Raw genomic sequence first — 24,676 nt, 5'->3', positions numbered from 1 at the left:
TGAAGGAGTGAAGACAACTCTTGACATTTTCCCCCGGCACATGTTCGGGACGCTGATGAGGACCGTGAGTTCAGCAAACTCTTGGTAAATGTATATGCCGGAGTAAGCTCTGATTCCCAAGTTTGGGAGATAGAGACTGAAAGCTTTCTAAACTTACATACTCTGACTAAACTTTTCTGTCTTGTCAGCCACAAGCTCTGCCCACTTGGAGGACCTTGCTTACCTGGATGAGCAGAGACATACACCTTTGAGAACTTCTCTTCGAATGCCGAGACAGAGCATGGGCGGTGCTCGCACACAACAGGATTTAAGAGGTTAGAACTCCAGAAGGGCTTTGCGTGGTGGTGCCCAGGCAAAAGTGGATGTGGGCAGTAGGCAAAAAAGCTTGTTTCCTATTTCCACTCTTACTGAAGCCTCCCTTAAGAAATGAGCATGTCACCATAGAAGAGAAAGATAAACACAGATACATATACTCATCATAGACATTGTAATTTTGAACAGTTGGAGGCATTTATCCTTGAAATTCTCAAAGGAAACAAGGGTAAAGGTGGTGATGGAGAAAACAACCTTTTAAAGGTCTTGGATTTCAGAAGTGAGTGTTGATTCACTTCAGCCCTAGGCCCCCAGGTGAGCTTGCTGCTAATAGTCACGTGTTTTGTAGAGAATTGATTTTGTCTTCATCCTAGTGGCCATTTCTGGTAACATACAGTACTTTTATTTACTTGGAGTTTCAGACAGTGCTTCTAGTCCTCTCCTGGAAACATTTAAACAACTTATCCTTTTCTCACTCCAGCAGTAGCTTCTCTACATTTTTATGCATACTACTTGTTTCTACAGTCAGGAACCTCTTCAAAGATTTTTCAGTTTGTTGATGCTTTCAAAGACAGTCTAGTTAAGAGATCTGTTAGTGGTATCACTGCTTGTGCCTCTGGCTTGTTCAAAATGAACCAAACCATCTCGATAACCTTAACAGATAGGTGGTCTGCTTTCGCTAGTACCTCATAATCCATAGTTCTAATATCCCAAGTGCCTTTTTAAATTTTATCTCCTAGATTATTTTCATCTTTGCTTTGCTCTCCTCCTCACCCCTTTTCCAGTGCTACTCTGTATAGTACCACATGCATAACTCAGGAAGGGTTACATTCATGCCTGCTGTCCATTCTGGAAGTCGTTGTGCTGATAGTATTTCAATGATGACTGGGCAACTAGGAGCATAAAATAATTGGTTGTATTGCTGCAGTTACCAGAGCTCCTCCTATCGACTATAGTGAGTTGATGACCTCAGTCAGTTTTAGTTCCCAATTCTGTTCATCCTGCTCACCATTTCTTCAGTTAAGCCACAAGCTAGTTGCTTAGTAAATACAGTTGTGTATTCCCAGCCTAGGAAGTGGAATTATATTAAGTACTACTTTAGTATAGCACAACTTTAGTATATACACGTTAGTATATTTAGCACTACTTAGTGCTGAATGAGTGATTGATCCAAAGCCTGAATAAATCTAGTCAAAAGACGAAATCAGTGATTCGTGCCAAAACCAGAATGCGTAGCCATAATAAAGAAGATTGGACACATGATTTCACTCATATGTGGAATTTAAGAAACGAAAACAATCATGGGGGAAAAAGAGAGAGGCAAACCAAGAAACAGACTCTTAGCTGTAGAGAGCAAACTGATGATTGCCAGAGGGGAGGTGGGGGGAGGACGATGGTTTAAATAGGTGATGGGGGTTAAAGAGTGCATTTGTCTTGATGAGCACGGGGTGTTATGTGTGTTGAATCACTAAATCGTATACCTGAAATTAATACTGCACTGTACATTAACTGGAATTTAAATTAAAAAAAAAAAGAAGATTGGATACAACTATTAATCTATTTAGACCTTCAGATTTAGCTGAAAATCTGCTGCAGTGACATTGCCTTGCATTTCATTACTGGAAAACATACACTATTTATTTTATTTTCTGCTTTGCTAGTCATTGAATAATGGATTTTGTACTACAGACATACTTCAGAGATATTCTGGGTTTAGTTTCAGACCACTGTAGTTTTAAAGTGAATATCACAGTAAAGCAAGTCAAATGGATTTTTTGGTTTCCCAGTACCTATTAAAGTTATGTTTATACTATACTGTAGTTTATTCAGTGTGTAAAAGCGTTGTCTAAAAAAATAATGTGCATACCTTAGTTTTAAAATACTTTATTGCTTAGGGGTGCCTGGGTGCTCAGTCAGTTAAGTGTCTGCCTTTGGCTCAGGTCATGATCCCAGGGCCCCACATCAGGCTCCCTGCCCAGTGGGGAGTCTGTTTCTCCCTTTCCCTCTGCCCCTCCTCTTGTTCATGCTCTCTCTCAAATAAACTTTATTAAAAGATCTTTAAAATATTTTATTGTTTAAAGAATGGTAACCATCATCTGAGCTTTCAGTGAGTCATAATCACTGATCATAGATCACCATAACAAATACAGTAATGATGACAAAGTTTGAAATATTGCACAAATTACCAAAGTGGGACACACAGACGCAAGGTGAGCAAATGCTGTTGGAAAATGGCACGGTAGACTTGCTCAATGTAGGGTTGCCACAGACTTTCAAGATGTAAAAAAAAAAAAGGAATTATCTGCATGTGAAACATAACAAAACAAGGTATGCCTGAAAGTAGAAAACAAAATCCGTTGACAGATCAAAGCCGTATATTTTTGAGAACCCTTCGTGTTGGGTTCTGTTGATACTTGATGGTATATCTCTGCTCTGGTATCTAAAGATTTGGTAAGATCTTTGACAGATGCATCCTAATGAGCTTGATATTTAGACACAGGTATCACTATATCTAGAAGACAATAAAAAGCTTTGCTATTGCATTGAGCTTCAGCCTAAACATTCACTAAAAACAAAGTACATCCAGATATTTTTAAAAGCACGCCTAAACCTCCAGAGAGCTCTCTGCCTGAATAATGCATTCCTAACAAAACTAATTTTATATCCCTTGCAGATAGTGTCTCAACTTACTGTTTACACCACTACTTGAAGATGCAGTTTTTCCATGGGTAAAGATGCTATGATATGAGTGTTTTCGTTTATTAAAGTTGTCTGTTCTTTCAAGAGCTTTTCTTTTAGCAGTCTAAATGGTTAGAACATGCCATTCATTTGAGTACTTTAATCCATAAGAGACTGGGTAAAATACTAAGCAGTATTTTGCCTTCTAGAATTAGCATACTAATCTTCCCTCAAAAAGTAACATGTTATCTTAATTACTGTTTACAAATGAACTTTGTGTCTTCTGATATGACTTAAAACACATTAACAAGAAAGGAAAGCAAACTTGGATTGACTTTCCTTATGTTTCTATAGACCTGCTTGGCAAGCCTTTATAATTTGTGCTTGTTATATTCAAAACATTGCACTTTATTATAGAAACAGAATCATATTGTTTTCCTGGCATAATTTTAGGAAACATGTCACATCATGCTTTCTGTTTTATTTAAAGAAACATACAAATTTCAGTCTTATTTTGGTTTTATATATTTTTCTTCTGGCTGTGGTTGAAGTAAAACAACTTTACCCAAAAAAAGTAATAATAAAGTGAATGAAACATTTTGTAGTATACACTAAGATAAATCTTTCTACATTAGAGATAGATCTTTCTGTATTTTAAAATATTACTCAAACAAGTCCTATGAAATTGTTTTTTAATCACAATAAGCGGATTTTAACTCACAAGTGATGGGTTTTAAATGACTCTTGATCTTCAGAAAAGGTAGTTAATGGTCATGTACCCTGCAGTGTATCTGCTGGCTACTAAATTTACTGAGTGATTCGAAGTATAGAGATTATCTGAAATAATGTCTTTTGAGGATATTTCTAAAGAGGTAGCAAGCATTTATTGGGCACTTCATACAGGCATTCTTGCATTATTCTCTTTAGAGCAGTGGTTCTCAAACTTTTTGTTATCAGCACCCTTTTACACACTTAAAAAAAAATTACCGAGGGCCTTAAAAACTTGGGTTTATAAGAGTTATATTTATTGATATTTGCCATATTAGAAGTTAAAACTGAGAAAGTATTAAAATATCTGTTCATTTTTCAAAAACAATAGTAGACCCACTATTTGTTAACATCATATAAGCTCTGGAAAATTCTACCATACACTTGTGAGAGAATGAGCATGGAAAAAGACAAGTAACTTCTTAGTATTAAATAGTTTTGATTTCGTGGACCCCGTGAAAGTGTCTTGAAAACCCCCCAGGGATCCCCAGATCGCACTTGAAGAACCACTGGTTTAGAGAATACCACTGCAATTGAAGATAAGTTACATCTTTAAGGACCATACAGTCTATTTACAGAAATGCAAAAAAAGTGTAATTTTAGAATTGGTTAAAAGTTGTTCATAAACATTGTTTAAGAGTACAGGCACAGAGCTGTACTTTGCATCTCCGTGACTTACTTATTTTATGACTGGAAGTTTGTACCTCTTAAATCCCCTCTATGTATTTCACCCTTCCCCCACCCACCTCCCTTCTGGCAGCCACCAGTTTGTTTTCTGTATTTAGGAGTCTTTTTCATTCATTTGTTTTTAGATTCTATATATTAGTGAAATCATGTGGTTTTTGTCTTTCTCAGTCTACCTAAGTTTTTCACATCATTTTTATATTTCCAATCTGGCAGGACTTCCTCCAGCTTTGTATAGAAGTACTTTTTGAATATTTGTCCTGAGTTCACTTAGCTTTCAAGAGATACCTTCATTCTGGAATTCTAAGCTATCAGCGTATAATTCTTTAATCATCTTATCACTAACATTATGCTAACTTTGCGTTAGAAGAGCCAGCCTGTTTTCACTAATGTTTTTTAGTTGTGTTCTTTAAATGGAATGACTAAAACCTTACAGATTATTCCCAGAGTTGATACAGAATGGCTCTGTCATTGAGTACTGACCATTCTGCATGAAATCCAACACTTAAAACAGTTGCCAAACAGAGTACCTGTGCAATACATGTTTATTTGAATTAATTAAAAAAAAAAAAAAGACTACAGGCATAGTTTGTTTAATAGTTACCTTAATAATAACTGCAGTTGTTTGATCATAATGGTAGTGTTTTGACCACTGAAGCAGAAGTTGCTGGGTAACATCTGAGCTAGAATTTGGATCTTAAGAGGGGTATTAACACTAACATTTGCCACAAAAAAAAAACCCAAAAACAAAACCAAAAAAAAAAGCACACACACACACACAAATCCCCCCACACACACAAAAAAAAGAAACAGAGCAAAGATAAAATACAGAATAAAGAAAAACAATAGAATTTTTTAAAAACATTCACATTTGCTTCATTAGTAAAAAGTCTCTTTTTTTTACTTCTCAAAGCAGCTGTTTTGAACAACTGTTCTACCAAAATTGATGTTTCCAGAGACCCAGCCCAACAATGGGGAGAAGGTCACATAAGTGCACTGTCCAGGATCCCATTGCAGCAAGTTAGTAGATTCCTAGCTGTCAACCATCCGAGAGCCTGAGCTCTAATGGTAAAACAGTTACAGAAGATTGTGTCCTAGTAGTGCAGAGTGTATAGCTGGGCAACCAACCATAAATGCGTTTTCTAGTCTCAAAGCCTAATGTCTTTGATAGGCAGTAATTTGAAACATTATTAAAGTTTTTAATTCAAGTTTTAAAAATTATTTTGGAGTTCATTTTTAAAAGTTTAATCGCCATTGTGTTAATGTGGAGTTATGCTAGAAATAACCTACCTGAAAACTCTCACTCTTTCTGACCATCTTAACGGACCCTCTTCTTCCACAGAGAAAGACAGAAACTAAGTTTGCTGTCCAGCCAAAGGAAGGAAGGTTGTTGGTTTTTAAGGATAACTGTAATAAACCTTATGATGGAATATATAAAGGGAACAAGGGGGAATTAAAATACACAAAACAAAGCATAGCATACTGACTTCCAATAGTAGCTACTTGGGGTAAATTAACAATAAATTATGAATGATAATATTCTAACACTGTTCTGCTTGAAGAGATTACACAGTCCTAATTAAAACTTTTTTCCCAATATATGTTAGTTTCCCTAGGACTTTTACTAAATCCCGTTACTAAATGGCCATTCACAGGCATTGGCTTTAGTTCATAGCTACCTTAGGAGATACTAGGTGGGAGGACATTTGTGCAAGTGATAATCTGACTCATTGGCAGGGTTTATATGAAATTGACCCTGCCACAGTTAATATCGCTTTGTCAAAGCAAAATATTGAATTTTCATCAAATAAAATCAGTGCATCACAATATTTGTGAGTCCCTTTTCCAAAACAATGAATTCATTATGAAGATGACTAAGATGCGTGTCATGAAGCTAATACGCTTACATTAGCCCACTGAGTCACACACCCCTGAGGTTCTTAGTCATCTTGATCATGACCTGGCTGGCTCTTACATTTACAAGAGAATATTTCCAACATTGTCTTCTGCCTCACTGTTCACTATTCTATTTTTACAAGATTAGATTTCTTTTAAAATCCAGAATTAAGGTTGCATGCACATACTGCCTATAGATAAATATTAGATGGGTAGATTGTAATCTTTAATTGTATGAAGTTGACCCTCGCACCCCCAGCCAGCTCTTTTGGAAAGTACCTTAAAATTTGAAAATGCAGTATTCAATCTGGATGTCTTTGAATGTCTGCTAGAAACTAGTTTATGCTTTTTGTAGTAGTCTGGCAATGATTTTTTAAAGTAGATCACTACTTGTTAAAGTAGCTCCAGATAGGTGCACAGATCTGGGTTTTATGTAAGCCAGCCTTATTTAGTAAATTTCTTCTTAAAGTTTGAGAATCCAAACAGTAGCTAATATACAACAAAGTTCCCCTGCACAACCCACAAGGGAGAAATAACCTTTTTGAGGAAGAGAAGAGACTATAAAACACATCTATAAAACACATGGTCTTCTAACAGGCACATGTTGATCCCTTCCATTAAATAACACACTACTTAAAAAAGCCTGTGGAGTAATATGAAAGAGATTCTAATCATAATATCTAATTCTGCAAGAACAAATCACTGAAAATATTTTTAAGTGCCTTAAATGCAATAAAGGAAAAATAAGTAACCATTATGACATTTTGATGTTTTGATCTAATTGAGATTTAAAGAATCAGCTTCGGGGCGCCTGGGTGGCACAGTGGTTAAGCGTCTGCCTTCGGCTCAGGGCGTGATCCCGGCGTTATGGGATCGAGCCCCACATCAGGCTCCTCCGCTATGAGCCTGCTTCTTCCTCTCCCACTCCCCGTGCTTGTGTTCTCTCTCTCACTGGCTGTCTCTATCTCTGTCAAATAAATAAAATAAAATCTTTAAAATAAATAAATAAATAAATAAATAAATAAATAAAAATAAAGAATCAGCTTCCCAATTAATCTACCATTATTTTCTCCAAAAGTGACTAAATCCTATTAAGTAATCATATTGCCAGTAAATTTACCTAAGTAACCCTTTGCAAAACATTTTTTTTTTAAGATTTTATTTATTTATTTGACAGAGAGAGAGACAGCCAGTGAGAGAGGCAACACAAGCAGGGGGAATGGGAGAGGAAGAAGGAGGCTCCCAGCAGAGCAGGGAGCACAATGTGGGGCTCAATCTCAGGACCCTGGGATCAGGCCCTGAGCCAAAGGCAGACGTTTAATGACTGAGCCACCCAGGCGCCCCAAAACATTTTTTGATTCTGTAAAATGATTTAAACTTTCCAATCTTGTATATAAAAGTTTTTTTATGGTGGGGCCTCTGAGTGGCTCAGTCAGTTTAGTGCCTGCCTTCGGCTCAGGTCATGATCTCAGGGTCCTGGGATGGAGCCCCATGTAGGGGTCCCTACTCAGCAAGGAAGCTGCTTCTCCCTCTGACTCTGCCCTTACCCCTGCTGTGCGCTCTCTGTCTTGTTCAGTCACTCTCTCTCAAATAAAAAAAAAAATTTTTTTTAAGTTTTTTATGGAATTACTCCCTAAGATATAATAAAATATAGAACTGAAAGTTTCCTTTGTAGGACCATTGCTGTTTCATCAGAGAGTTCACTTAAAAATGTTTAATCTTAGGGGCACCTGGATTGACCGTCTAATCTTAGGGGCTCAGTTGGTTGAGTGTCTAACTTCATCTCAGCTCAGGTCTTGATCTCAAGGGTCGTGAGTTCGAGTCCCACATTGGGGCTCATGGAGCCTACTTAAGAAAAAAAAAAGTTTAATCTTAAATTTCAACTAATTAACCAGGTTTGATGCTCCAATAAAAATACATCTCATATCTCACGTTCAAGGCCAACAATTTAATAGCGTAAAACATAGTTGACATAGTTATATAATTATTTTATCAAATGTTTCACATTTTAGATGCTTTACTGTTTTTATATTTTCCCTACATTTTGAGGTTTTTAACATGAGGAAACGTAAAAATTGAGAACTTTCGAGAGAGTTAGGCTTTCCTTATTTCCTTTACAATTTTCCAAAGGGAAAATCCCTTCCTGAAAATTCCACTCAGCAATGACTCCAGATTTTTCTCAACAAATGTTTTCCTATAAGACTAATGTCAGGAAGCTGAAATTTAATATACAGTTATTCAGAGACTCAAAGTATAATTTTTCAGAGTAAAATAAGTCTCTTCCCTTTTTTACCCCCACATTAATAGAACACAATGGACTTCTTAAAACACTAAGACAGATGTTGAGAATGGGACATTTTTGACAGATATAAAAATGATAGCTTACATTTATTGGAGTTCTTATTCTTTGTAGACACAGTGCTAAGAGCTTTAAACATGTTCTTTTTTTAATCCTCACAACCCTTTGATCTAAGTAGTGGTAATAAGGCACTGGGATTTACAGAGGTTAAATAACTTGCTCAAGGTTACATGTCTAGTCATTGGCAGTGCCAGGATTCATTTCATATCTGGCCGATTCCAGATCCTGTGCTCTTAACCACCATAATATACAATGTCATAGACAGTATAATATAAAAAGCAGTGAGTAATGTAATAATGTACCAATACAATGGCTAATTGTAGATACTCAGGACTCTGGGGTATTAGGTATGAGAAAGAGAGCTGCATATCAACACTAACTGCCAATGGCTGCCTTTCGGTGGCGGCTCTGATCAAACAGGGCACCACTGTGATTCATTAGCCCAAACTAGCTCCTGCTTCCCTATTTCTATTAATAGTGCCCCAGTTTTTCTCTCACCTAGGTTTTAACTCTTGAAGTCATCTTTGAATCATTGTCTTCATTATCTCCTACATCCAGTCACTTAGGATGCCCTGAGGATTCTACTCTCCCAGTTTCTCCCATTCTTTCCATGTTCTCCATTCTCAATACAGCTAATTAGCTTGTCTCCCTCCTCTGGTCTTTCCAAATTCGAATCAAGCTAACGCACGGCTTGCCAGATTAGTCCTTCTAAAATGCAGCTCAGATAATGTCTTTTCTCTGTCTTGTAGTTATCATTGCTATCATCCTTCTCTGGTCCAGAAATTTGAAAAATCAAAAAGTTTTGGAGAGGACAGGTTATGGTTTGTTAGTACCTTTAAAAATTAACTTTGTTGGGGGCGCCTGGGTGGCTCAGTCATTGGGCGTCTGCCTTCGGCTCAGGGTGTGATCCCAGCGTTCTGGGATCAAGCCCCACATCAGTCTCCTCCGATGGGAGCCTGCTTCTTCCTCTCCCATTCCCCCTGCTTGTGTTCCCTCTCTCGCTGGCTATCTCTCTCTGTGTAGAGTGGATAAGTGAAATCTTAAAAAAAAAAAAAAAAATTAACTTTGTTGATACGAAAAACTAAGTAATATTCTTTAGAATGGACACTGCCAGATGGAGCATGAAACAGAACCTGTGTAGCAGATATACTAGATAATGTATGAGAAACTTGCCTACACAATGCTTAATGAATTTTATTCATTCAAAAACAAAGTCTTAAGTCACTTCTGTGCTAATTGAGAATTAACACAATAAATTGTACAGTAAGACCCTTTTCCATATGGAGTCACTGACAGCAGCTCAGTGAGAGAGAGAGAGAGTGCAAGTGGGGGGAGGAGCAGAGGGAGAAGGACAAGCAGACTCCGCACTGAGCAAGAAGTCTGACATGGGGCTTGATACCATGGCCCTGAGATCATGACCTGAGCTGAAACCAACAGTCAGATGCTCAACTGACTGAACCACTCAGGTGCCCCAACTCAGTGTTTTTTAACTGAGTTAACTGAACCATAACAAGGAAGACAAGTAGAGTAATTAAGAAAGAAGTAATAGATAAATAAACATATTAAATTATGTTTAAGATAAGGGAGGAGAAGATAAATTGTAATGTGAAAGATATCTAGAACCAGTAAGTAAAGGAATTATAATGGAAAGAAATTACTTTTGCATTTATATTTTAAAGTACTTAAAAAGAGAGTAAAAAGGCAGCCTATGAAATGAGAAAAAATACTAGCAAAGCATATAATTGATAAGGGGTTAATATCCAAAGTACATACGGAAGTCCTATAACTCAATAGCAAAAAAAGTAATAACCCAATTTTAAAAGGTTGCCTGGGTGGCTTAGTCCGTTAAACATCTGACTCTTGATCTCAGCTCAGGTCTTGATCTCAGGATCATGAATTCAAGCCCTGCATTGGGCTCCATGCCCAACATGGAGCCTACTTTAAAATAAAATATAATAAAATAAATTAAAATAAATTAAAATGGGCAAAGGACTTGAATAGGCATTTTTCCAAAGAAAACATACAGATGGCCAACAGGTAGTTGAAAAGATGTTCAACACCACTAATCATCAGGGAAATGCAAATGAAAACCGCAGTGAGATATCACCTCACACCTGTTAGAGTGGCCATTAGAAAACACACACATATACAAAGAAAATAACAAGGAGATAGAGAAATTGAAACCCTTGTGCACTGTTGTTAGGAATGCAAAATGGTGCAACCACTATGGAAAACAGCATGGTGATTCCTCAAAAAGTTAAAAATAAAACTACTGTATGATCCAGCAATCCTACTTCCGGGTATATTTCCAGAAGACTTGAAATTGGGATCTCAAAGAGATATTTGCACTCCTTTGTTCATTGCAGCATTATTCACAGTAGTGAAGAGGTAGAAAGAACCTAAATATCCATTGATGGATGAATGGATAAAGAGAATGTGCCATATACATACAATAGAATGTTATTCAGCCATAAAAAAAAGAAGGAAATTCTGTTATTTGCTAAAACATGGATGATCTTTGATGATAATTATGCTAAATTAAACCAGTCACAGACAAATAACACATGATTTCACTCACATGAGGTATCCAAAGTAGTCACACTCCTCAAAACACAAAGTAGAATGGTGTATGCTAGGGCCTGGATGGAGGGGAAAATGAGGAGTTGCTGTTCAATGGGTGAAGTTTCAGTCATGCAAGATGAAAAAGTTCTAGAGATCTCTACAACATCTTGCTTATATTGATGATCCTGTGTGCTTATTTGCCATCAAATATTTTCTTTGGTGAAGAAGCATCTGTTCAAATATTTTGTCCACTCTTTATTGCCTTGTTTCTTGTTATTGAGTTTTCAGAGTTTGTTATATAGTTTGGATACAAGTTCTTTATGAGATACATGTTTTGCAAATATTTCTTTCCCATATTACAGCTTTTTTTTTTTCATTCTCTTAACAGTATCTTTTGAAGAACAAAAGTTTTTAGAAATCCAGTTTACGAATTTTTGCCTTGATGGATCATTCTTATGGTGTTGTGTCTAAGATTTTTTTGACTAACCAAAGATAAAAATATCTTCTGCTGTATATTTTTCCAGAAGTTTTACAGTTTCAGGTTTTACAGTTTCAGTTTAGGTCTCTGATTGATTTTAATTTTTATATATGGTGCATGATGTGTATGAAAGTATTTCAGGGTTTTTTTTTTGCATATATGTATCCAATTGTTCCAATGCCATTTGTTTAAAGTCAACAAAAAATCTTATATATTAATCTATGTAGTTCTCATTTCTGGTGTTCTTCATTTCTTTGTGTTAATCCATATTTCTATCTGGTGACTTTTTTCTTCTGCCTGAAGGTTTTTTGTTGTTTTTTTTTTTTTAACATTTCTTGTATTGCAGATCTGCTGGTGATTAATTTTTTTCAGCTTTTATGTGAAATGTAATGTGAAAATTACATAATGTGAAAATGTGGTGATTAATTTTTTTCAGCTTTTATGTGAAAAGTAATGTGGCCATTACTTTTGAAAGATAAATTTAAATTTTCACTGGGTTTATAATTTTAGGTTGACAGGTTTTTTTCTTTCCATAATATAAAGCTGTAGGCCCACTGTCTTCTCATTTGGATTGTTTCTGAGAAGAAATCTGCTGTCATCTTTATCTTTGTTCCTCTGTACTTCAAGTCTTTATTCTGTGGCTGCTTTTAAGATTTTCTGTTTATCTCTGGTTTTTAGCAGTTTGATTATGATGTGTCTTGGTTCATTTTCTTCATATTTCTTGTACTTGGGGCTCATTGAGCTTCTTGGATCTGTGAGTTTATAGTTTTCATCAAATTTAGAAATTTTATAGCTACTATTTTTTTAAGATTTTTTATGTGACAGAGAGAGAGCACAAGCAGGGGGAGGAGCAGACAGAGGGAGAGGGAGAAAGGAACAGGGAGCCCACATGGGGCTTGATCCCAGGACGCTGGGATTGTGACCTGAGCCAAAGGCAGACACTTAACTGACTGAGCCACCTAGATGCCCCTATTATTTCTTTAAATATGTTTTCTGTCACCCGCCTTCAGGGACTCCAGATACCTGTATTTGGTCACTTGGAGTTGTCTCACAGTTCACTGATGCTTTTCTTTTCATTCTTTTTTTTAAGATTTTATTTATTTGAGAGGAGAGAGAGAGAGAGCATAAGTGGGACGGGGAGAGGAAGAGGGACAAGAAGACTCCCCACTGAGCAGGGAGCCCAATGTGGGGCTTTATCCCAGGACTCTAAGATCGTGACCTGAGCCGAAGATAGATGCCTAACCCGCTGAGCCACCCAGGTGCCCTACTGATGCTTTTTTTATTTTAGAGGATTATTTTTTCTCTGTATTTTTAATTTTGGATAGTTTTTATTCCTGTGTCTTCAAGGCCACTCATTCTTTCATTTCTATTGTTGTAGTTTCTTGTCCTAATAGTTCAATTGGGTCTTTTATGTCTTCCATGTCCCAACCTTTTGAACATATAGAATATTGTTATAATTACTATTTTAATATCTCTCTCTGATAATTCTAACATTTGTGTCAGTTCTGGGTCAGTTTCAATTAGTTGATTTTTCTCCTAATTATGGTTCCTTTTTTCCTGCTTCTTTTTATACTTAACAATCTCTGTTTGGATACCAGACATAGTGGATTTTACCTCACTGCATGTTTATATTCTTACAAATATTCTTCAACTTTTTTTAGGAATGTTGAAGGTATTTGGAAATAGTATGATTAATTTTGGGCCTTGCCTTTAAGATTTGTTGAGTAGGACCAGAACAATATTTATTATAGGTTTTATTATTCTGTACTACTGAGACAAGACTTCAGAATATCCTACCCAATGTTCTGGAAATTGTGTGGTTTTCTATTCTGGCTGCTGTAATAGGCACTATTCAGGCCCTCTTCCCTCTAATCAACTTGGATAGGTCATCTCCTGGTGTTGGACAGCTTTCTCACATACATGCGCCAGTCAGTACTCTACCTTCCACAGATCTTCAGATTTATTTCTGTTCAGTGCTCACCTTCTCAGAACTCTGTCCTTTGAACAGTTGCTGCCTTAGTCTCCCTGGATTCTCAGTTCCATCTCCTCAACTCAGGGAGTCTGCCAGAATCTGACTGGGTTTTCCCTCCCTACATTATGGCCTGGAAATTCTCTTAAGGCAGTAAGTGAGCATGAGGTATCCCTATTGTTTTCCATCTCTCAGGGATCATTATTTTTCATTGCTATGTCTAATGTCTTGAAAACCATTGTTTTATATACTTAGTCTAGAGGTTTGTTTGGGGATTCTTTTAGGTAGGAGAGTAAATATAGTCTTTTTTATTCCATCTTGGACAGAGGTAGAAATTCATGTCATATTTTTAAAAAGAAAATTATAGATGAAGTGGACCAGAGCATAAACCCATCTCTCATGAGAAGATGACTGGCTTAGGGGCACCGAGGTGGCTCAATCGGTTAAGTGTCTGACTCTTGATTTCAGCTCAGGTCATGATCTCAGGGTCATGAGTTGCATTGATCCTCACCGAGCACGAGCCTACTTAAGATTCTCTCTCCCTCTCCCTCTGCCCCTCCCCTCCTGCTCTCTCTCTCTTTTCCATGCATGCATGTGCGCACGTGCAAAAAAACAAAAACAAAAAAAAAATTTCTTGTCTTGGTAGTTAGAATTGGGTTCTCTGTGAACTAAACTAATATTAAATATGGTCATTTGTTGCACAAGAATAAATCTCACATGTAGCATTAGCAAGACCTCAGTTACTAAATGGATTTGTGTAGATCCAGCCTTCTCAGTAACTTTTCTAAAAGAAGCAAGAATTGTCTTTAGAAATATCTGTCCTATCCTCTCTGTACACTAGCTCGAAGACACCATTTTTCTCCCTTCCCCCAGCTTCCTGTAGGAATAGTATTCTTTGATTATTGGTGCTTAGGTCAACATCCAGGCCTTGCCTGTGATATGCACAGAGCTTGGAAAATAACATTTTTTCTTCTCTATCTTGTTATTCAATGGCCCACTTGTTTATGACAGTTGCCTTTAAACAGGAATGTATCCTTGAAAGGTACCAAACGAATGATTCATTTCTTTTTATTATTATAGTATAGAACAGTGATTTTTCAAAGACCTGAATTTTCATCCCTTCACTGTCTTCCTTGATCCCTCCTGCTCTACCAAAGTGAAGTGTATACCATTACATTTCCCTGCAGTTGGGGAAGAAAAATCCATATTAACCATTTTAATTCATGAATTTGTTTATTAAATGTTATTGAATATACCTACCCTATGACAAGAACTGTACTAGTTAGTAAGTTAATTAGGCTAATAACTTGATAGGTTAGGTGACTGTAGTAGGGCAAGTTGATGACATGTGAGGGTAGAGTGTAGAGATTGACATGATCATAACAGATAGATTGATTGATTGATAGATTTGGTAGCTGTATGCAAAAGGAACGATAGCCTGCTTAAGTACATAGTAAAAGCAAGAGATATTGAGAACCTAAAGTATATGGCTGCCATTCATTGAGGATTAAGGTTCTGAGATAAGAACTTAACATACATGTTCTCATTTAGCCTAATGGGGTAAATACTCTTATTACCCTCATTTACAGGTGACAAAATTGAGACTTAGAGTGATCAGCACCTCCCCCAAGATTATACCACTCTAGTAGCAGTGGAATAGGAAGGAAAAAAAGGAATTATATCTGAGAGATATTCCTCAATAATTATTCTTTTTAAAGATTTACTAATTTATTTTAGAGAGAGAGAGAAAGAACATGAGCAGGGGGAGGGACAGAAGGAGACGGAGAGAGTCTCAGGCAGACTCTTTGCAGAGCATGGAGTCCCATTCCTCAAGAATTATTGATAGGACTTGTGAAAAACTAGATATAAATATTAAGAAGAAATCCTAATGAGTGTCAAGTTTCTATCTGGAAAGACCAGGCAGATTGGTGATATTTCATTAACTGAGATAATAAATGGAAGAGAAAGAATAGATTAAGGTGAGTGAGACAGTAACTTTACTTTTAAAAACTTGAAGTTTGTAGTTTCTATTGGGAATCCAAATAGATAACTCTTGTGAGTTGTTGGAGATGCTGTATAGGAGTTTGATAACAAGGTAATGAGGAACAGAAATACAAACGGTCACCACTTAGATAGTTGTGAAAGCTATTAATCTATTCCTTTGAGATTATCCAGGGAGATCATGAAGAAGAGAAAAATGAAATATAGAACTGAGAATTGGCAGTATTTTAGGGATGTGCAGAAGAGGAGGAATCCTTTAACACACATCAGGAGGAGAGGACAAAAAAAGAACTTGAAGGAAGTGCAGCCATGTGAAGCCCAAGAAGAGAACGTATTTCCAAAAGTGGGGGTTAGTTAAAAATGTTAAATACTGAGGAGTGGTTAAGAAGCATAAAGACTGGAAAAAAGAAATCATCGTACTTAACAATTAGAAAGTCTTTAGTGACTTTAACCAAAACAATTTGAGCAGATACACTGTTGAATAATACGGGAGGAGGCCAGGCTAGAGTGTGCGATTCGTGCAGAAGGGAAGAGAGCAAGCAGGGCTCTTACAAAATGTTGGGTAGGGAAAGGAAAAAGGGAGGTGAGTCAGGAGCCTCAAAGGGACAAGGGCTTAAAGAGAGTCAGTATGTTTTCAATATCCTTTTTGCTAAGTTCTGTTTTCAATAAGTGTGTGTGGGAGGGGGGTGATTATGGTTACTCTGGATGTCTTTTTGGCTTGATGATGTCGCTAGTAGTAGCCGCTAACACGGTTAACCGCCAGACACTGTCCTAGGCACATCACATCTGTTAACTCATCTAATCCTCACAGTGTCATTGTTATCCCTATTTTTAAAATGAGAAAGACTGAGATATCCAGAGCCTAAGTAATTATCCTGAGGTCACACAACCAGGAAGTAACAGAGACAGGATGCAAACTAAGGGATCCTGGCTCTGAGTCCACAGTTTTTCCTACTCTGCTATGTTTCCTTATTCACCCCAAAAGTGATTCTGCTTTGTTTAACAACCTTTTTTTTTAAACAGAAGTTATCTGGAATGAACATTTCTCAGACTGTTATCTTTAGATTGTCTTTTAAGACCTGCTTCAAATTGCTTTACATTCTTTAGAAACTCATTTCCTGGTGTAGGAATAGCTACCTACTGTAGTCCTACCCAGAGCAGCAAGAATAAATAATAGACCCTAAAGAGATTTGACTCCTGTAAATGGGAGAGTGAACCTTCTAGAAACTCAGTAGATGAATCAACCCCTACCCTGGTTTAAACATTTCTTAAGAAAAAAAATAAGCTTTTTTTTTTTTGCCTTATGTTTGATGCTGATGTGATATCAGGGTTTGTCTGAAGCACATGTGTTTTTTCTCTGCTTAATGTTGAGCATGGCATGCATGTCATGAACCCTAAGAATGAGCCTGAAATTATCTTTTGTTCTGAGGAACAGAGGTGCTTCCAGGCTAGACTTTACAGTCATTGTAGAAGAATGTGAGGAAACAGCTCTGCTCCTGTTTGCACCAGACCTTGGCTGTGTTACACACACCCTTTCTTCTGCCAGTCCTGTGACTGACTTCTTTTAAGATGATTCATGATTGTTTTCCATGAGTAAATATGCTTTAGTCTAAATCCACTTAGAGCTCCTTTCCCTCCACTTCCCCTTCCCCTTTTCCCCTTACTGCAGCTGTTTATATTTGCATTTGGGCAGGCTGATCTCCTAGCCTTAGTGCACTTTAGTGTTGCTGTTTTTTAATGTTTACACTTTGCCTTAGTTAAAGAAAGGTCTGTTTTCTCCATAAGCCTAGGTATATAATTGCACTTATTGATGGTCTCACCGAGAGTGCTTCCTACAGAGAACTCATTCGTCTGCCACAAGCCTGATTTGCCTCAAAGAGATGCCCACACCAGCTGAGTCTGGGATGGTTATTAAATCTTTTTAAAACAACTTTCCGAAGCTTGTCTTATGTGTGTACCCTGTTGAAATGATTCCTTTCCATGTTTTTTTTTCCCTTTACCATTTTATTAGGAAAATTTTCAGATATACCAGAAAGGAAAGAATCTTACAATTTACACATACCCACCACCTTGATTGTATCATGAACATTTTGCTATCTTATTTTATCACCTGTCTGTCCATTTGCCCATATCTTACCCACCCATCATTTTTTATGAATTCTGAAGTAAATTACAGATATCAGTAAACTTCTTTAAAAAAAAAAAAAAGATTTATTTATTTATTTGAGAGAGAGGGAGAGCATGTCCTCGAGTTAGGGTGGAGGCAGCAGGAGAGAATCTTCAAGCAGGCTCCCCACAGAGCCTAACAGGAGGCTCGATCTCACACTTTTGTGATCAGACCTGAGCCGGAAACCAAGAGTCAGAAGCTTCACCAGCTGAGCCACCCAGGCACCCCAGTATCCTTTATTAGAATGCTTTGAGAGGGGTGGGATGGTCTTTGCTGTGCTGAGACTGCCAACTCTTGAGTGCCAGGGATAAGAAAGCCACATCTGTTACTAAACAGTATGGATTAGCTCATCTTTTTTCCCTTAGCTCAGCTGTAGTTGTGGTAATTTCTCATGGATTATTTCAGTGTTTCTGCCTTAGAAAATCTCTTGGAAGCCAGATGATATCCCAAAGAAAGATTTATTTAGGAATATGAACTCCACACAGAACATCCATTACCTCCATGTCCCACAATGCAGGCCAAAGTGCTTTCTTGTTCATATGCCCTAAATTTATTGTTGGTACATAGGAAGTAGGGCTTTCTTTTATCATACTGAGCTGACAAAAGCCTTAGGTTCTGAGGTACAGAAATTGTTTCTAGGCTGTTCTTGGCGTCTACAGTTGTTTTACCATATGGTGCTAGGCTAATTTTGTCTGTTCTTCCCTTGAGGCTTTTGTGAATTGATTACATTTTTAGAAAATTTTTTAAATAACTTTTTAAAATGTCAAAGCTTTCTCAGTAGAATAAAATATGATGGGAGATTACGTCAACATGAGAACAAGTTAAGAGAATTTTTCTCAAAAACTTAAGCATTTAAATTGAGTCTGTACTTAATTTCATATTGTAAATTAGCATTGGTCATATTCATGAAAGTCCCTTTGATACTAAATATAAAGTAACCTTAGACCTGAAGAAATAAGTTATTTAGTATAGAAATCAAATGAGAGTTTCTGTAGCTCTTCTCTCTCTGGAAAGGTCATTTCTGGCCAAGCACATAGTTCCTGAAAGGAAGCGCAGGAGAAGTGAAGGAGAAAGAAGACAGTTTAACCGTCAGCTAAGCCTAATCAATCCTGGTCATCAGGGGGATCATTCAGGTCACTTTCAGATTTGAAAGTGACATCTTATAGAGCAGTTGCAACATAATATATTGGAAAAAACCTGGATTTTTAGTCAGAATTAGGTTTTGTTTCTAGTTCTGAAACTAGCTGTGTGACTTTAGGTCTCGCTGGGCCCAATTAGACTCATCTCAAGCCAACTGATCTATTTTTTCCTTTCTCCCGGGGAGTCCTGTCACTGCTCATCCCGATCTCAGTGTGTCTGGGTGCCCACCAAGCAAACTCAGGTACCCACGAAGCCCCAAGTGGGTAGCAGCCACCTACTATGAAGTGACATGGAAGATGGTGGAGTAGGGAGCTCCACCAATCAGTCCCGCCAATGAAGCAGCCATCAAGCTGGCAAGTCTGACAGAATCAACCTTTTTAGAACTGGAATTGCTAAATGAAAAATTAAAAAAGGAGATTATAAAACTGTATGATCCCATTTTGGGTTTTTAAAATAAGTATTTATGGTACAGAAAAAAATTCAGAATATATATGAGTAATGTTTCTCTCTGGCTACTGGGAGAACAATTATTATCTTGTTTATCTGCTATTCCTAAATTTTCTATAGTGAATATGTATTACTTCTGTAAAAAAAAAGCAAAATAGAACAGTTTGGCAGTTTCTCAAAAAGTTAAACATAGAGTTTCCAGATGACTCAGCAATACCACTCCTAGATATATACCCAAGATAACTGAAAACATATGTACACAAAAACTTGTACGTGAATGTTTATACCAGCATAATTCATAATAGCCAAAGAGTGGAAACAAATCAGATGTTATCAAGTTATCAAGATAACTTGATAAACAAAATATGATATATCCATATAATGGACTATTACTCAACAATAAAAAGAATGAAGTACTGATACATGTTTCAACATGAATGAACTTCAAAAACATGCTAAATGAGCCAGACACAAAAGGTCACATATTACACAATAACATTTATTGTATATGTCCAGAATAGGCAAACCAAAGGAAGTCTGGTTGCCGGGGTCTGGGAGGAAGGGGGACTGGGGAGTAACAGCTAATGGGTATGGAGTTTTCTTTGGGGGATGATAAAAATGTAAGGAGGGCACGTATCGCATGGTGCGCTGGGTGTTATACGCAACTGATGAATCATCGAGCTTTACATCAGAAACCAGGGATGTACTGTACGGTGACTAACATAATAAACATTTTTAAAAAATGTTCGGGAATTAGATAGTGATGGTTGCACAACTTTGTGAATATATAGTTGACCCTTGAACAACACAGATTTGAACTGTGCTGGTTGACTTATATGCGGATTTTTTACAGACGATACTATACATGTATTTTGTCTTAGGATTTTCTTACTAACATTTTCTTTCCTCTAGCTTTCTTTATTGTAAGAATATAGTATATAGTAAGTATAACATACAAAATATGTGTTAATTGGCTACCAGTAAGGCTTTGAGTCAGATAGACTATTAGTAAAGTTTTGGGGAGTCAAATGTTACATGTGGATTTTGAACTCCATGAGGCACCAGCTCCTCTAACCCTGCATGTAGTTCAAGGCTCAACTGTACTGAAAACCACTGAACTGTATACTTTAAAAGGGTGAATTTTATGATCTGTAAAGTGTAGCTCAATAAAGTAATGTTTCAGAAAGGTAAAATAGACTATGAGCTACGAGCCATTAGAATTAAAAAGAATATATTTAGCAAGTTATAGTTGAATTTTTTTACTGAATTCTGTACAGTTATGGATTTTTTTTTATTTTTATTTTAAGTCCAGTTAATATACAGTGTTATATGGGCCTATAGTTGTGGATTTTATTATTTTATTTTTTTAGTTACGGATTTTAAAAGAGTAAGTTTTGTTAAAGAGATGAGAATCAGGAAATTATAAGCAATTATATAGCTGAATCTCCACAGCCTTTTTTTTTTTAAGTGAAAATTTGGGGCATTTTTAAATGGATATAGGAAACTATTTTCTTCTCTTTTTAGAGTTTGGCTTTATATTTTTAATTATTTGCACTATTTTTGGAATTGTTATCTTTTTTTTAATGCTGTTACCATTCTAATAGCTTTCAGAGAGTTTTTAATGAGAGTGTGTACATGTATGCTTGCTTGTGAGATTTTCTCAAGTAAGCTGCCATCTCTCAATCCCATTTAATGATGTGTAAGTGGTTTAAGTATGTTCTAGAATAATATAAGCAGTATAAATAGATCTCATTTCCCCCTTTTATGTTTTCTTTTCTCCTGTCCTCATTCCCTTCCCCTGGGCTTTAGTCTCCAAAATATAAAATGGGGTTAGAGTATAATACCTTATTTTTTAATTAATTCTTTTGATAAGCATTTATTGAATAACCTGCTATCTGTCAAAGCACCATGCTAAGGTTAAAGATACAAAAATAAAATACCTGGTTCCTGGGGTGCCTGGCTGGCTCAGTCGGTAGAGCATGCGACTCTTGATCTTGGGGTCCTGAGTTCAAGCCACACACTGGGCATAGAGCTTACTTTAAAAACAACAACAGCAACAGCCTGGTTCCAGCCAGATAAAATGATACATCTTAGAGCTACTCTCTGAACAGTTAAGAAGGCATTTAACCCAGATAGGGGAGGTCATAGAGAAGACTTCTTTCTACCATTAATAAAATTAGAACGTTGATCTTTGAAACCAAGTTTCATCTATTATGCTTTTTTAGAAAACTATTGAAAGTAGAGCTCATGCTTGGCTCTTAGCACATCCCACAGCTACAGAAGCACAGAAAAATCTTGAGAAAAGCAGTAGGATCTGTCTCCAAGACATGGTGTATATAAGCCAAAATTCTTTATTGGTTTTTTTTTTTTTTTTTAATTGGCATGAATACAAGCAGTAGAGGAGCAAAGACCTGAGGTCAAAGTTTGGTTTCTGCTTCCTTGACTGCTTAACATGTTGAAGACTTTTTAAACTATCCGAGCTTTTAGAGGCTTTGCTTATCCTAAATATACCTACTAAATTAAAAAGAAAAATACAATTATGAACTTAAAAGGAATTACTATTTTCACTGGTATTTTTAAAGAAATAGACACATCCTCTTTGCATTGCCTAATAAGCACTGAGATAGCCACGTTAGTTTAAATATTTAAATTTAAATATTTAAATATATCCTTACTGGTTGGTAAAGAGCTGATGCTGTAAGCCGTCTGGATGCTCTGCCATAGCCTGGACTCTCCCCCAGGGACTCCAACCCCGTATCTCCCCACAGTCCAGCAGCTCAAAGGTTATCTCCAGGCATAGAAGGAAGCCTTAAGGACCCTGCTTCTGTACTACTTTGACATCCATCCTGAGTGCTGGTGCTGGGCCTTCCCCACTATTTAATAATTTTGAATATCACCCCATCTTTCTGACTGTTCCATTAATCACTGGCATTTTAACTATGTTTGTTTTCTGCCAACTAGAGTATCAAATGACCCTAGCTCACCTGCTGTTGCTTATCTGTGTAGAAGCAAAGCTGACTTGTATTATTTGCTGAATAACCCAGAATACCTTCGTACTGTAACTAATAGTCTCCTAAACCATGCTGTGCTTCTGTATTTCTTTCAATGATGACAGTTTGGCCTGAGTTCTGTGTTCTCTTATTGTTCCTTCCAGTTCACTTTGCACCTTATAGGCCTCCAGATATCTCCCTGAAGCCTCTGCTCTTTGAAGTGCCCAGCATCACTACAGAGTCCGTGTTTGTTGGCCGGGATTGGGTTTTCCACGAAATAGATGCTCAACTTCAGAGTTCAAATGCCAGTGTGAACCAAGGAGTAGTGATTGTGGGAAACATTGGGTTCGGCAAAACTGCCATCATCTCTAGACTGGTGGCCCTCAGCTGCCACGGAACACGGATGAGACAGATCGCCTCCGACAGCCCACACGCCTCCCCCAAACGTACGTATTCCTTTTTAATGAACGCCCTGCTTCATTGCTCTGAAAGTTTTTCTGATATATTAAGCCTTACATCCTTTTATTTTCTGATCTGCAAAACCTGACTTGCACAAGAGGACCATTAATTGAGAGATGAGAGAAAGAATGTAATACTCTGTTTACATTTAACCCACATACCTAGCAGTCATCTAAGTGTGACTGAGAAAACCTTTCTCTGGGAATAAATTTATGACTCCTCCCTTCTGGCAGTCTGGCTAGTCTGTCCTTTGGACAATGACTACAGCATCGCCTATAAGAGCCGTTTGCATCCATCACTGCCAGCTGTTGCTCAGCCAGGGCCCGTGTCTTCTCGTTCCGAGCCGGCACAGTCTGTTTGCAGCCTTCACTTCCTTGCTCTTGATGTCAGTACTGTATTGCTTGGGCTTGAACTTCATTGTGTCCTTGAACGGTTTCTCCTGCTCCTTGTGAAAACATGCTGAGGTCTCATGTATATTCATACTTGTCTCATCACAGGCAGGGCACAGCTTAACGATCACCACTAGGATCTTGTTTGTTTTTAAAATACTCACATGGTCCTTAGTACCAGGCACTCTCTAAGATCTTAACCAATATTAATTCACCCAATCCTCTTATCAACTCAGTAAGGTAGTTCCTGTTATCTTCATATCACAGAGAAGTGATCTGAGGCTCAAAGAGGTTAAGTAGACCTCCCAGATTTCAAAGCCAGTAAATGGTGAAACAAGAATTTGAGCCTACGCAGTCTGTTTCAGAGGCCAGTCTCTTACCCACTTTGCTGTCCTGCCTCTCCTTATTGGAGAAACTCATCTGAAGAAAGGAAATGTATAGATGTTCTTCCTATATAACCTATCTGTATAGAACCAGTCTACCTGGTTTCTGTTAGTTAAAACAGAACCAGGAACTTTTGCTCTGCTAGTCCAAATCAATAATCTAGCTCACCGCAACTTTTCAGCCAGCAACCACTAGAAATGGTTTGAGATCATAGTAGTTTACAGAGTCTAGCACATGCTAGAAACTCAACAGGAACTCACTTCGCATCCTCCAGACATTCTGGCTTCCTGATGAAATTAATTAGCTGTCTCCTGTCATTAAGTAGGCATATTACCTCTGGTTAACTTAATGTGGATATCTCACATGGAGAAGAGCTAGTGTCTACAGAGAAAACTGGTTGAACTGAAAGTCCCTGTTTACCAGGGTCTGATTAAAATTGGTATGGAAGAATTCCTTTCTCACAAGCACTACTATGCTTAGTTTCTACAGGAAGCTTTTCTGAGGTAGATTGGCATTGTGTCATGGGAGCCAAGAGCCCAGAGTTTGAGCCCCAACACTCAATTGACTACACATACTTTGTAACTTGAGAATTTTAATTGAATTTTTTAGACCTGTTTTCTCATCTGTAAAATGAGGAAGTGATCTTTAAGATTTCTTCCTGTGTTAAAATTCTGTGATTCTAAAAACATATCTTCTTGAAGTTGAAAAGTAGTTGAAATTAACTTTCCAACCTATTCCAGTATTTTCCTTTGAGGCTTAAATATCACACCAGACTACATCTTATCTGAATAATCCCAGAGGTTAACTCTTTGAGTGTGTCAGAAAGAAAACCAGATAGCTAATGTCTCTCTGACTCCTCTGTATATCACTGCTGCAGATAACAGAATGGTAGAATCCTGCAGGACAGAATAAATCCCAAAGGCAAAAAGAGCTGTTTTCTAAGAAAGCTAAAGCTACCTGGGAGAGCAAGAGTTAATAGAACACAGCCTAGG

The 24,676-nt window shown here is 37.3% G+C and overlaps 1 protein-coding gene across 5 annotated transcripts in view; it reads left to right on the top strand.

The window, feature by feature from the left end:
* Window positions 1-24,676, top strand: part of TANC2 (tetratricopeptide repeat, ankyrin repeat and coiled-coil containing 2) — a 359,716-nt gene that overhangs the window by 243,860 nt on the left and 91,180 nt on the right. For all 5 annotated transcript variants that reach the window (XM_057318084.1, XM_057318083.1, XM_057318081.1 and 2 more), the window contains 2 exons: window positions 189-314; window positions 22,617-22,898. In XM_057318084.1, the coding sequence (XP_057174067.1) occupies window positions 189-314; window positions 22,617-22,898 (408 nt within the window). The remainder of the gene's footprint in view (window positions 1-188; window positions 315-22,616; window positions 22,899-24,676) is intronic.

The sequence above is a fragment of the Ursus arctos genome, unplaced genomic scaffold (genome assembly GCF_023065955.2).
Source record: "Ursus arctos isolate Adak ecotype North America unplaced genomic scaffold, UrsArc2.0 scaffold_24, whole genome shotgun sequence".
NCBI lineage: Eukaryota > Metazoa > Chordata > Mammalia > Carnivora > Ursidae > Ursus > Ursus arctos.
This window is presented reverse-complemented; position numbering and strand designations above follow the sequence as displayed.